This window comes from Labrus bergylta, chromosome 15, assembly GCF_963930695.1.
Source record: "Labrus bergylta chromosome 15, fLabBer1.1, whole genome shotgun sequence".
NCBI classification, from domain to species: domain Eukaryota; kingdom Metazoa; phylum Chordata; class Actinopteri; order Labriformes; family Labridae; genus Labrus; species Labrus bergylta.
This window is the reverse complement of record NC_089209.1, coordinates 1,649,753-1,664,462: the sequence shown is the minus strand read 5'-3', so window position 1 is coordinate 1,664,462 and position 14,710 is coordinate 1,649,753. Positions and strand designations below refer to the sequence as shown.

At 46.0% G+C, this 14,710-nt stretch overlaps 1 protein-coding gene and 1 long non-coding RNA gene across 3 annotated transcripts in view; one reads left to right on the top strand and one right to left on the bottom strand.

The window, feature by feature from the left end:
* LOC136182692 (uncharacterized) overlaps nucleotides 1-14,710 on the bottom strand; it is a 60,530-nt gene that overhangs the window by 13,300 nt on the left and 32,520 nt on the right. The window lies entirely within an intron of this gene.
* On the top strand, nucleotides 720-14,670 carry bub1 (BUB1 mitotic checkpoint serine/threonine kinase). 2 transcript variants are annotated; one of them, XM_065963463.1, is made up of 24 exons: nucleotides 720-911; nucleotides 1,078-1,137; nucleotides 2,682-2,823; nucleotides 2,921-3,117; nucleotides 3,485-3,525; nucleotides 3,621-3,697; nucleotides 4,215-4,264; nucleotides 4,633-4,832; nucleotides 4,924-5,042; nucleotides 6,052-6,521; nucleotides 6,633-6,673; nucleotides 7,026-7,145; nucleotides 7,284-7,394; nucleotides 7,555-7,645; nucleotides 9,145-9,223; nucleotides 9,564-9,741; nucleotides 9,845-9,902; nucleotides 10,202-11,046; nucleotides 11,793-11,893; nucleotides 11,987-12,148; nucleotides 12,309-12,466; nucleotides 12,565-12,742; nucleotides 13,099-13,205; nucleotides 14,209-14,670. In XM_065963463.1, exons 1-24 carry the CDS (start codon nucleotides 889-891, stop codon nucleotides 14,405-14,407), a joined length of 3,807 nt encoding a protein of 1,268 aa, XP_065819535.1. In that variant the 5' UTR covers nucleotides 720-888; the 3' UTR covers nucleotides 14,408-14,670. The 2 variants fall into 2 exon arrangements, with proteins under 2 accessions (XP_065819535.1, XP_065819534.1); XM_065963462.1 differs by having other exon boundaries at nucleotides 3,618-3,697.

Sequence of the window (14,710 nt, the reverse complement as noted above, 5' to 3'; positions counted from 1 at the left end):
TTTTGACATGTTTTTACTTTATCACTGTTTTTTTTTAAATAAAGGAAATTTTATCTTATTTCATGAATCTTCAAAGTCAACTATTTAAAAATTCAATGTTGTTATTTTTACCTGTTTTCATCTAAACCTTACAGCTACCACACGTTTTCTGGTGATGTTAAAAAATAGATTTTGAGCAATCAGTCTTGTCAGCACTGATCCTGGAAAGGGGTTTAGTGCACTTTGGCCACTTTAAATACAGTTACTGCATGTTTCAAGTGCTACTCATAAGCGCAGTCGAACGTCACTTCTCCATTACAGCTATGAACACTGTTAGAAACTATTACAAATAATATTATTTAAAAATAAAGATCCCTCTCAGGTAACACGGTTAATAATGACTCATCAGGTGTTTAAAGTCAGTTTCCTCTGATGACTCGTTTGAGCAGTTTGACAGAGAGAGATTGAACATACACTCACGTACACGGTTCATTTTATACCGTTAAGATGCCGATCTCTGTTCAGAAATGTCATATTTTAAATGTTTACATCACTGCTCATCAGATTTAGTCTCACACTTTCCGGTTTTCATTTTTTAAGACTTTAAATCGGTAATGACCCCAACTTGTCCATTAACCTCCATGCATTCAGATGGAATGATGTCACCCAGAAAGGGGCGGGGTCGGCATCGTTTGGGCAAAGTACCCGGATGGGTTGCTCTCGTGAATTGACAGTGGAACGCTCGCGCTGCCATTGGCTGAGCGCGAAAATTCGAAAAGCGAAAGAAAACAGAAGCTAACGATGCCGGAGGAAGCTGAGGTTTAAAAAGACAAAAACAACACCTGAAAGCAAGTTTGGTGTTGAAAAAAACATCGGCTTTAAAGGAGAGTTTGAAAAACGTCAGGCGAAATGGACGTAGCCACTTATTTACAGTAAGTAAGCAGGAATACGTTGAACGTTACCCCGGAGGTAGCTACATGCTAGCGGTTAGCGACTGTGTTGTTTGCATTATTTCAAACGAAGTTGTTGTAGTTTTAATAACACACCTGTTCTGTTTTGTAGTTTTAATAACACACCTGTTCTGTTTTGAACCGTCAGGTATTTTGAAAACAGCTTGAGCTCCTACGCAGGAGATGACCCTCTGGATCTTTGGGATAAGTGAGTATTGTGATCAAACAAATAGGGAACCGCTCCCGTTTGAAATAACTTTATTTAAACAAAACAAACACGTACATGAACATCACACATCTGAATGAGAAAATACAATATCAAGAAACATATGAATGATCAGGGTGTCAGAAAATATCACCTAAAACATGACAAAATACTGCAAACATGAACTGCTTTTTTGTTTTGTGCAGAGAAGTTGTACAGATATTATTACATTTACTTCATCGAAACAGAAAATGTTTTTGTATTCACTTTAAACATAAAGGAACTGTACCACAGTCACTTACTATTTTAAACATAATCAAATAATGACACTGACCACATCAACCCACCACAGATCTTTTTTTCTACAATTCACTTATCAGACTCTTTTATCCAAAGCGACGTACATCAGAGAGTAAGAACAACACAAGCAAGGATCTAGAAAAAAGGGAACAATGTGAGTAAGAGCAAACGATCAGCTTTGAGTCTGATTGGACACACAGGTGCTGACAGGAAGTGACCAGAGGCAAAGCACAACATTGAGGGCAGTTCTTGAGAGCTCTAATCAGTATAGAAACCATCTTATAAGTCGTCGTTATCAAACAAAAACCATCGTCATTACCATCATCATCAATCAATGAATCAATTTTCTGTCTGTCTTTCTATCTATCTGACCTCATACTGTCTCTGTGATACTCACATCTGAACCCCGTAGAAGCCAGCTCCTGACCATCAGAGTTTTATTGTTCTCCAAACCTAATATCACAACATTTATTGTGTGTGATTCCCTCAAGTAGGCATCTCATGATAAATTACAGTAACATTGACAAAGCAGCAAATGTGACGATAATAATAATACATTTATTTATAAAGCGCTTTAAGTCAAAGTGCTGTACAAAGCAATACAGTTAAAAAACAGGAAAAACATACAGACATACTGTCTTCTTTCTGACCTTTGGACACTCAGAAGACCCGTCCCCTGAGAACGCAGGGCTCGGGCAGGCACATAGGGGTTCACCAGGTCGGTAAGATACAATGGTGCGCTACCATTTAATATTTAAAAAGTTAGCAGCAGCACCTTAAAATCTACTCTGGCATGAATAGGGAGCCAATGAAGAGAGGCCAACACCAGGGTGTTCATATCTGCAGGCTCCGGTCAGAACACGAGCTGTAGCATTCTGAACCATCCGCAGAATATAGTGTTAATGCCCCCCACCCCCAATACGAGTCATCATGAAAGAAAAGATAAGTGCCCCCCCCCCCCTTTGCCTTTATTGTAGGTATAGGATAGTGTATAGAGTCGGAAATCAGGGAAATGAGTCATTTAAGGATACCTTTCCGATAGAAAAGGACATCTGTCATTAAAAGTAACGCATGAACACCAAGATTCCTTCAAGTGTTTGTGTCGGCATGTCGGCTTGTCCCCACCCCCCCCAACGCTGTAAATGTGTGGGGGGGGGAGGGATCTAATACTGATTTATTGGCATTATCAAACACTTGTAGTAAAGATTTATAACAAACTTATATTCTGTATTTGTGTGTTTTTCTAGGTTCGTGGAGTATCTGGAGCAGAAGTTACCTGCGGATGGTCGTGATGGGATGACCCTGGTATTTGACAGTCTTGTGCGGAGCTTTATTAATGTCGAACGCTACAAAGATGACCTCCGATATGTGAACTACTGCATCAAATGTGTAAGTCTGTCAAAAAATGTCACATTACAATACAGTGGAGTTTGCTTTGTGTTCATTCCTCTTACTCGGGCGTTTCTTATTAAACTCCGTCTCACAGGCGAGTTATTATTCGGACCCCGTCGCTCTGTACAGTCACATCTACAGTAAAGGCATCGGCACCCGGACGGCTGCCCTCTACGTGGCCTGGGCTCAGCAGTTTGAACAGAGTGGCATGAATGAGCAGGCTGATGCTGTTTACCAGAGAGCGCTGGAGAACCAAGCCCAGCCAGTGGACACAGTGCTCACTGAATACAGGTAACGACGGCTGCTGCTGCTTAAACACCTTTAACTCCCATGGGGCTGTTTCCCCCCCCGCCTGCTCTAGAAGAGAGAGACATGAAAGGGTTAAACGTGCACAGTCACAAGTCAGTAAATACTGGTACGGATTGCCTAGTGTGAGTGCGCCCTAAATTACACAGATACATAGGCAATCATTTGGTACCAAAACGTTGTAAAAGTGCAATTTTCAGGAATTACAAAACGAGAAATTTTGTAGCTGTGGTATTGAGACAGGAACGGATCATGTTTGTATCCTGACAACCTGAGTGGGTTTGACGTAGTGTGTACTTAAACTCTACATTTCTGTAACGTGCACAACAATGACACCCGATGTGATTCACAGGCAGTTCCAAACCCGAACGAAAAGCCAGACACCCGTTTCAGGTAAGAGCAGATTTTTTTTGTGTCGCTGCTTCTTTAAAAAAAGATTTAAAGTGTTGAAACAAGCACCTAACGTTAACTCCTGTGTCCTGAAGCAGGAGGTCCAAACCCTTTGCAGAACTCCCAGTTGACCAATCAGATGTCGTCTCACAGAGAAGCTTCTGCTCCAAACAAGGTGTGTGTGTGTGTGTGTGTGTGTGTGTGTGTGTGTGTGTGTGTGTGTGTGTGTGTGTGTGTGTGTGTGTGTGTGTGTGTGTGTGTGTGTGTGTGTGTGTGTGTGTGTGTGTGTGTGTGTGTGTGTGTGTGTGTGTGTGTGTGTGTGTGTGTGTGTGTGTGTGTGTGTGTGTGTGTGTGTGTGTGTGTGTGTGTGTGTGTGTGTGTGTGTGTGTGTGTGTGTGTGTGTGTGTGTGTGTGTGTGTGTGTGTCTTTGAAATCCCACAAGCCCCCCTTTACACACTCCTCGTTCTCCTCTTCTTCACTCGCTCACCGGTCCTCCACCTCTCTCCCTCTCTCCTCCCTCCCTCGACCCTTTCCCTCCCACCTTATGTCTCCCTCCCCTCCTCTCTTGCCTTTCTTATTACTCTCCCCGCCCAGCAGGCCTAGCCTTGGTGCTCGACTCCTCACAGAGACTCCTTACCTGAACCCTGAGTGCACATTTAAAATCCACTAACTGAGTTTGTTCTTTGTTTCAGGCTCCGGTGGAAGGTCCTTTAAAACCGCAAACACATACGACCACCATCACGTAAGTCACTCTGCAGGGCGAGGTCACAGGAAGTCCCCCCTCCCTCTGAGCCAACATGCACTGCATCACATCTCCTGATTGTTTCTAGATACTTTAATTCATATATAATATGATATTTTCAGGAACATTCTTTTTCACACCTGCATCTCATATCATATTATAGTCGTCTGATGTTCTCTCACAACTTGCTTTACTCAGTTTGATTTGGATCAAGGGGTGTTTTTGTAGACTGTGCAGGAGGAGGAGTGTTCAGTCTTGGTTCCTGTTTGTGTGTTTACATCACTGCAGTGTGTATCAGGACGTTTTTTTCACAGTAGAAAACGTTAAAAAGACGAGCAGAGAAGAACGTATCTTTGTTCCCTCCACAGAGTATCTCGCTCGGAGACTTCAGGTGCGATTCCCTCGTCTCAGAGCTCCGGCCATCGGACCGTTTCCGCGTACATAAAGGACGAGCTCGTCTGCGAAGGATCGGAGTTGTGCTTCGAGGAGGTCAGGGCGGAGAAATACTTCCGTCGGCTCCGAGAGAAGCAGGAGCAGGAGCGGGCGCAGAGGGATCCTGAATTTTTGAGTAAGCCGATGCTTTTTGTTTACAAAGACTCACGTCGTGTGTTTTTATTTGAGTCATGGGATAACATCAGTTTTTTTGGGGGGTCTGTTAGAAGCGGAGATGCTGAGGAAGCAGGATGAGAAGATCCAGATGTTTGAAGGTGTGTTGGAGAAAATCCAACAGGCCGCTGAAGCCTTAGGAGGATTTTCCAGCAAGCCGTCATCACAGAGGGTGAGACTGCTCAGTCACTGTTTCTGTTTCTTTAAATGCAAAGAAAACCAAACCACACGGTCGATGTGTTCAGGTTGCATCCTGAACGGGACGTCGGCAAAGGACTCACCTTATTCACTATCCCGGACGAGCCCAATTTTGGGGCGGCAGTAGCTCAGTCTGTAGGGACTTGGGTTGGGAATCGGAGGGTCTAGTAAAGTAAAGTATAAGTGGTCTGGTAGCTGCCGAGGTGCCAGTCCACTTCCTGAGCACTGCCGAGGTGCGCTTGAGCAAGGCACCGAACCCCCAAAAACTGCTCTGGAGCGCTCGCTGTGGGCAGTCCCCCCTCACTCTGAGACCTCTCCTTGAGTGCATGTTCATAGGATCCTGTTTGTGCATGTGTGTGTATTTCAGCCTTTGTGTGAGTAGCATGTTCATTAAACAGAGTGTAAAAAATGAATTTCCCTTCGCGGGATCAATAAAGTATAAATTATTATTATCAGAGCTTTCACACTTGCAGAAAACTCCTGGAGGAGCGTCATGTGTGAACACAAACAGCTGAATGTTTCTCTCTGACTTACCCGGAGTTTCTCCCCCTGCCTCCTCGTATTTATTCTGCAGAAAGTCGATACTTTTTGAATGTTTTTGATCAGTAAAATAACGGACATGTGTTGTTTCAAAACGTGTCATCAGGTTGACAGATGTACACTTTAGAACCTCGTAAGGTGTCTGACAAGTTTTTTATTTGTCTGTCACATCACTCCTAATTATGATAAATAAAATCTTATGTCATTGTGGTAACAAAGCTAGTACTAACTATACAAGCTATCAAAACAACATCAAAGTTTATACCTCAGTTATGAACAGTACTGAGATCTAGAAGATCACATTTTGGGAATATTGTTTTTTTTGTTTTATTAGGGATCAATAATTAGAATAGTAGTTGTTTGTCTTTTTTTGACTGTAAACATTTAAAAAAGGGAAACGATGTGATTCCTGCATCTCTAACCTCTGCTTTCTTTTCTCACAGCCCCCTGCAGCAGAGGCAGCCACAAACCTGAACCCCGACCCTACCCAGCATGCCTTTGGGCGTCCTCGTCCCTCGCTCGGTCCGAGCAGCAGGCGTTCCCTCGGTTTGAGACTACACGTGGAGCCGTCTTTAGTCCAGGACGCCTCTGCTTTTTTCCCTGAACCTCTTCAGCAGAACGACTTTGAGTCCGAGGACATCGACCCTCTGAGCTCAGCGGCGTCCCTTCATCCCTCAGCGCTGTCTGACAGGAGCGTTCATGTACCCGAACCTGCAGCAGCGTCGCCGTCTGCAGACCAGGCAGCGTCTTTCTTCCAGACTTGGGCGGTTCATCAGTCTGCCAGTTTGGAGCAGGTGAACCAGTCGCTCCACAGACCCCCGTGTGTTTCTGCTGACGAGCTCTGCAGAGAAGAGGAAGATCAGCCAAGCAGCTCAGACGACCTTCGACCCCAGGAGCACGACACCACACACCAGTGAGTAGCTGAACACAGACATGAGGCGAGGGGAGGAGAACGAGGGGTCGACATACATGAATTAAAAAGTAGTTCTGTTATAATGATGGTCGGCCATCTTTTCCTCCTCAGATATGTCACACAGCCACGAGAACCGGAGGAGAACCTGAACAGTAAGTGAAGCTGTGAGCACGCCGTCTTCTCACTGATTCTTCTTGGAACGTTTACAAACCTCTCTGTCTGTCTCTCTCTCTCTCTCTCTGTCTCTCTCCCCCCCCCTCTCTCTCTGTCTCTCTCTCTCCCTCCCCCCCTCTCTCTCTGTCTCTCTCTCTCTGTCTCTCTCTCTCTCCCCCCCTCTCTCTCTCTGTCTCTCTCTCTCTCCCCCCCCTCTCTCTCTCTGTCTCTCTCTCTGTCTCTCTCTCTCTCCCCCCTCGCTCTCTCTCTCCCCCCCCCTCTCTCTGTCTCTCTCTCTCTCCCCCCTCGCTCTCTCCCCCCCCCCCCCCTCTCTCTCTGTCTCTCTCTCAGTGTCACATGGAGGCACAGCCAACCTGTCTCACATCACTCCTAACACTTCACTGGGATATGTTCAGGCCACGCCGTCACGGGTGCTGCCCTCGCCAACGGTCAACACACGGGAAGCACTGGGTGAGCGCCGCAAACACTCTCGCTTCAATGTCGGGGGGGGGGGGGGGGGGGAGTTTCTTTATCCTTCTTTATCTGCTCTGAAGGACGCACGCCACAGTCTGTTGTTTAAAACACTGAATCTGGTTTTCTGCCCTCCAGACGTGATCATGGACATGTTCCAGGCCCCGACGCTCCTCGAGGATCCGTTCAGCGGCGCGTCCATGCTGCACGCCACCGAGAGGGAGACGGATCAGGGCTTCACGGGAAACGGTAAATCTGCTGCAAACACTCCTGTGTGTGTCATAATGAAAACAAACTGATGGATGCACTTTATTTTGAAAGTCTTAAAGGGACAGGAACACGATTTTAGATGTTTATGTTGAATAATGTGCATGTTGTTCACTGAATTCTTTCTTTGATGCATTGATAGTTTTTGAAGGCGGCGCGCCCTCGCTCCCCAAACCTGCCGCAACGACGCCGTTCACCATCTTCCAGGACAACACGGACAAAGAGAACGGCAGGTAAAGTAAAAATGTCCTGGAAAAGTATTCCCACACTCTCCTACAGGGTTGGACATTTTCACAGCCACACGTCTGTAGATAATGTAATGGCTCCGCCTCCCCCTCGTGTCAAAAGCAGATATTTATTTACAATTTAGATGGATAGGAACTTTATTAATCCCTTGGGAAGGTTCCCTCAGGAAATTCAGATTCCAGCAGCAGGTAACACCAAAGGATAGAACAGCACACAGATACAAAGAATAAAATAAAAACACAATTTATAGATTTATTATAATATATTTATGATAAAATAGCAGCAGTTGTGTTGTTTTGTATTTGTCCTTTGGGTTTATAAATAGATAATTAGTTTAGTTTTAGGATTTAGTTGAGAGGATGGAGGTAGACTTGTGTTTTCTCCTCTGTTTGAGGTCCGCACATTAACAGTAGTTATTTAACGTTTTTGATGGCGTGCTAGCTTGCACTGAATCTCTCTCTCTAGTCGGTCTTTCTTGCTAGGACTGTGTTCTGCTATGACTTTGTGCCTGACAAAAGTGAGAGTGAAATACAATTATTTCATACGTTTGATAAATGCCAATTGGTAATGTTTATAAACTACAGATCGGGGAAAAAAAGGTTCATTTGCACAATAAATAGTTACCCAACTGTGTGAGTCAAACACGCGCTGAATACTGGCTAACCTTTAACTTTGTTAGCATTGTCTCTTCAAATGCAAAACTGCGTTTTTAAGGGTAAAAAATGGACCAGAACATGATATTAAATGTTTAACCTTTGAAGCGTTAGCTCACAGTGGGTGTGATTAACCTTGTTAAATTGGTGTGGCACAATCACGGACTGTCATACCAGCTCGATCATCGCTGAAAATGATCTCTAGAAAAGAGTGGGAACCCTGCCAAGACCAAGACCAAGACAGGGCGAGACTGAGACCAGGACCAAGACAGGGGGAGACTGAGACCAGGGCCAAGGCGGGGCGAGACTGAGACCATAAAAATCAGTGAAGAATCATCATCTTGTGTGCCGGAGTCGTGTCACTCACTAAGACCGTTACACCGGGAAGGTTGCGGCCGCAACCGGGCGATTCAAATCAAACTAGTGGAGAAGTAGCCGATCAGTGGTGGTCTTGAACGGTCTTGATTTAAAATCCAGAGTCTGTCCAGTCTGAGACCGAGACAAGACTGGGTAAAAAATGCTTTTGAGTACTACAACACTATCACGCTCTGCTGACAAGTCCAGATAATGATCTGGCAACCGGTCCAGGGTGTAACCCCGCCTCTCGCCCACTGAGGGCGGGGATGGACTCAAGCCCCACATGACCCGGAATGGATGGAACGAGCGAGAAGGCCTGAATATCTCGTAATGAGTTCAAACAGCTGCTGAAAGATTTGAGTTTTCTTAAGAGTATTTCCATCCTGAAGAAACACAGCGCTCGCCTGTTGGGTCCATTTTTTTTAATTTTTTTTTATCCATCATAACCTCTGGTTTTGTTTCGTCCCCGTGTCCAGTGTTGCTGCTCCTGCCGCGGTCCAGAAGTCTAAACCAATCAGAGCTCTGGCTGAGATCCCGGTGTCCAACAAACCTAATGTGAGTATAACGTCACCACAAACACAACATCACCTTTTAGAGACGTTAGGATTTAGAAACATCTGAGAGGTTCACCCCTGACCACACACACACACACACACACACACACACACACACACACACACACACACACACACACACACACACACACACACACACACACACACACACACACACACACACACACACACACACACACACACACACACACACTCCACCCCCCCTTCTCGAGGTCAATGGGAAGCTCGACCTTTGTCCTTCAAATCAGATTTTAATACAAATATTCTTTGATTTAGTCTTCGTTCTGAATCCTGCTAACGGTCTTTGTTTCCTCGTCCAGGACACGCCTCCTGACCTGGCGCCCGACGAGAGCACCATGTGGGGAGCTCGCTACAACTCCCTGAACTCTCTGGCCGCGTGTCCCAACAGCACCACAGACTTCGCCATGTTAGCTCAGTTCGTCTCCACGCCGTTCACACACAAAACGGCAGTCGGCGGCAACTTCTTCCCGGACCCAGGTACACGACTGACGAAACCCGCACGGGCGCTTTGAACACCATCGTTTATTCTTTTTCAAACTTACAGCTCAAACAATGTGATGTCTCTTCTCTCTCTCCTTAGAAATCAACGGAGACGTCGAGAGCGAAGCCTTTGTCAGACGCCAGACCAAGAAACTCAGGTAAACACCCGGTGTGTGAAAACAACGCTACAGACAGAATCCCTGCAGATTTCAACAGGAGGAAAAAGGTGCGTGCGTGCGTGCGTGCGTGCGTGCGTGCGTGCGTGCGTGCGTGCTCTGAGGATTGTCACGTGTTGAAATACGATAACCGGTTGGGAAGCGAGCGACCGCAGGACTCGCGTTTTAAATCTCCTCGAGCTCGCTCTGTAACAAAACTGATAAATCTATCGTTATTTGTCGTCTCTCACATTTTCAAAAATCTCCTTGACTTATTTGTGTCCTCTGTTTTCCTCCTTCAGCCCGATCATCGAGAAGAGTCCCATCAACGAGACGCTCTCGGAGACCGCCGTCAGCACGCTCGCTCCGTCCTACCAGAGACAAGGCACCATCGTGGGCGAAGGTCTCGCCTCCGCCCCGTCGTGCCTGACCACCTCCTCCATCACCATGGTGCAGCCCCCTCCCCCCGCCGTCCTCTCCTTCAGAGACCAGACCATCTGTCCCACCGATTGCTCCATGTCCAGGACCGCAGGACCCGGCTGGGAGGTCTACACGAGCCCCGAGCGACCTCCTCAGGAACAGCAGTCCTCCGGTCCACCTGAGAGTTCAGTCCGACCCGGAGGTGAACCTTTTACGATCATGGAGGATTTAGACAAACCCGCCAGTCCAGAGAGAGTCCAGAAGCAGGTCTACGATGACGTCCCCATGAGCCCGGAGAACGCTCTCAAACCGGAGTGGCCGGCCATCAGGAGCCCGGAGGTCACAGCGGAGCCGGATCTGGACGCCTTCCTGAGTCCCCGTCGCCGCACGGTCCACAACAAGAGCCTGGACGTCCCCATGAGTCCAGAGCAGCCGCCGCCACTGTGTGCCGACGTTCCCATGAGCCCGGCGGTGCAGCGGACGCAGTTCAGCGCAGACGATGAACCCATGATGAGTCCGGACAGAGGGCAGAGAGCGGGTGCCGACGTGACCATGAATGCAGCGACGGAGAGGACGGGCTCGGCCCAGCTGGTGTCAGACCCCTGGGACGATGAGCTGATCGCCTACCTGCTCTCCACTCTGACCCCTCCTCTCACGTCTCACCCCCGCTGCATCACCTGGCAGTGCGCCCTCCCCAACATCTCCCCGAAGATGACCATCAGCATGGGTAAGGAGGACGACCAGAACTATCTTTATTTTAATAAAAGATTTAACTTTTTTATGATTTTCTATAAATCAAGTTAAGTGTAGATGAAGATATTTTTGGGGCAATTTTTGTCTTTATTAGATCGGAGAGCTGAAGAGAGAGCGGGGGGGGATTACAAACTATGTAACGCTGACCCCCTAGTGTTTAAAATGGGTACTGCAGTCTAAATTCTAAACATCATAGAGAGCTGCCCCCCCCCCCCCCTCCTCTCTAGAGTGGATGCTCACTCAGGTCACCATGTGGTGGACTCTGAAGCTTCAGTGTTTATCCAGCTCTGCATGGGTCTGTAAACCTTTCTGTGTTCTAACCTCTCTCCATTTTTCAAAAGCATCTCCAATATTGATCCTAGTTTGAGCACGTTTCTGCTCGTGGAGCTTATTAGAAACATGCAGAGGCTTTTTAGGTCGGGTACAATCACTTCTATCTGAACCACTTCTCTTGCCCGCTTCCATCGCTGCAACACCTGTTGACCTGATAACTGCTCTCATATCTGACAAACCGAGGGGCGTCCAAAACGGCCGTGTGTGTGTGGGGGGGGGGGTCGCCTTAAAAGCGCCTACCTTCTCTGGTCCAAACAAATCCAGAGCATTCAGGAGCAGAATCTAAAGTTAGAAGGAGGACATAACGGCTTTAACTTTGAATAATGCGGTGTAGTACAGAGAAGAAGAAAAGCGTTTGTAGACTGTAAAAGTCTCTCCCTCTCACAGGAAAAGCATCCCTTCGGGTCGACTGCGTCCTCGGAGAAGGAGCGTTTGCGAAGGTCTACCAGGCCACCGACCCCACGACCTCCGAGAAGACGGTGTTAAAGGTGAGGCTGTGGATCCAAAAGCTCACAGTGTGCTCATGGCCCCTGAGTCTTGCTCCTTTTTCATTAATGGAACTCTTTTCTGTCTCTCTGCAGGTTCAGAAGCCGGCCAACCCCTGGGAGTTTTACATCAACACCCAGCTGGACGCTCGGCTGCCGCCCGCCGCCCGCCACCTTTTCGGCAGCCTGCGCTCCGCCCACCTCTTCAACAACGGGAGCGTGCTGATCGGGGAGATCCACAACTACGGCACCCTGCTGGTAAAGTCACACCGACGTTTTGTTTTTACATCCCCCGAGTGAGAGAGGCGCCTCGATAGATTCCATTTACAACTTCAAATATGACGATATAGATAGCTGCGTGGTTACCATGGCAACACAGATACAAGTCCTAGACTAAATCTGTGTCTGCACTTTTCAGAATGCAGTGAACATCTTCAAAACGCTGAGCGATAAGGTGATGCCTCAGCCGCTCGTCATCTATTTCACCGTCTGCATCCTGCGCATGGTGGAGACGCTGCACGGCGTCCGCATCATCCACGCCGACGTCAAACCCGACAACTTCCTGCTGGGGGAGAGGTAGAGAAATATTGACAGTAGAGTGAAAGCAGATTTATTTCAGCTCGCTTAAAGCAGTTTTTTCATGGTCGTTTTCTGTTTCTGTCGCCGTGTTTCAGGTTCTTGGAGAACAAATGTTTTGAGGCGGAGAACGTCGACCACGGCCTCGCTCTGGTCGACCTCGGGCAGAGCATCGACATGGAGCTCTTCCCACAAGGCACTGCTTTCACCAGCCGCTGCTTGACGTCGGGGTTCCAGTGCACGGAGATGCTGAGCGGGAAACCCTGGAACTACCAGGTGAGGAACATCTTTCTTTTTTTTTTTATTAACTTTTATTCACCAAAACGTGCAAACACACACTCACACAATAAAAAATAAAAAAAAGAGATACAAACAAGAGGGGAACTGTGGTACGATACAGTTTTACAAGCAGATTTAGACAAAAACAAACAAACAAAACAAAACAAAAGGAAAAAGGTCAGTAAATAAAATGAATGATTGTACACATGGTGTTGTTTGTTTTTGTTTTTCACTTTGTATGGGTGCTAACATGATGATCGCCAAATACAGACTGTTTGTAAATTATATTAAAATTGTTGTGCTGATTTCACATCTTCTACTAAAGCACCAAAGCATCTTTTATATATTTACAGACGGATTACTTCGGGATAGCGGGGACGGTGCACTGCATGCTGTTCGGGACGTACATGCAGGTCATGAATGAAGACGGCGTGTGGAAGACAAACGGCGTTTTCAGGAGGTGAGTCCTCTTAACCCTCAGGCATCAGTTAAATTTACAACCCTCTGAAGTCACTAAGGACAAAAATGTCCACTTCCCAAAAACTGCTATGAAATAGAACAGATTGATGTTTTTTTTCTACTTTTTTCTGCATAAATCTCTTAAACAACTTCAGCCCTGCTCAAAACTACCAAACATTCAATCATTTTCAGGAATTTAACCCTTTAAATGCCAGTTTGATTACTTGATGTCACTGTTATTTATGAAGAAAAAAAACACAAAAATTAGTTATTGTTCATTTGGTGGCTGGGGGATTTTTTAAAATCAGTCTTGTATATGTCAAAAATTATCCAAAATATTGACTTTGATGCATTGTTAGTTTTTGTGTAGCATCAGATTTTAAATGTAGTTCCCTGTTTGGACACTGGAGGGCGAAAATGTCCGATTTACAAAAACTGATATGAAAATAGAACAGATTGATATTTTTTTCTACTTTTTTCTGCATAAATCTCTTAAACAACTTCAGCCCTGCTCAGAACTATCAAACATTCAATCATTTTAAGGAATTTAACCCTTTAAATGCCAGAAACATGTAATCAAACTGGCATTTAAAGGGTTAAATTCCTAAAAATTATTAGTTTTGAGCAGGGCTGGAGTTGTTTAAGAGATTTATGCAGAAAAAAGTAGAAAATCAATAGAATATCAATCTGTTCTATTTTTATAGCAGTTTTTTGTAAGTGGACATTTTTGTCCTTAGTGACTTCAGAGGGTAGTAAACATGTTTCTCAGTGTTCTATTGATCTATAAAAAAATAAAATGTTCATTCCAAAATGTGTCAAGAGAGAGACTTTCTTACAAAAATGTGTGCCATATGCACTAACAGACAAAATGATGGCCAGGTGAAGAGGAAACATTTGACCAAAAATGTCCACAGTGATGCATGAGGGTTAAGCTGCATCTCCAGTGGATCTCAATCTCTTACATCATCTAAGATCTTCCTTCTGTGTTCTTTTCTGCCCGTCAGAAACCCCCACAGCGACATGTGGCAGGACTTCTTCCACACCCTGCTCAACGTTCCTGACTGCGGCTCCCTGCTGAGCCTGCAGAGTCTCCGCTGGAAGCTGACGTCCATCCTGCAGCAGAACTACAGCAACAAGCTGCCCTCGCTCAAGAGCCGCCTGGTGGTGCTGCTGCTGGAGAGCCGCAAGGCCGCCCGCAGATGACGACGCCAACGCCATCAGCACCACCTGAGATCTAAACCTTCACTTCATCTTTTTATTGCAACTTTTTGAAGGTGTGGAGGAGGATCTGGGTATCTTCACAATCTGTGCATGTAAAAAAAAATGTAATTATTATCCTTTTTGTTTTTAATTTTATAAAATCAGCGTTTGAATCATTTGACTACTGGAAGCATCGTCCACTTTACTTTGGTAAAGAATAAAGTGTTGAAGCAGTTTATCTTCAGTCTCTGCTCAGATTTAAGTAACTTCTTCTCCGCTTTTTATTTCACTTCAGAGGTCACATAT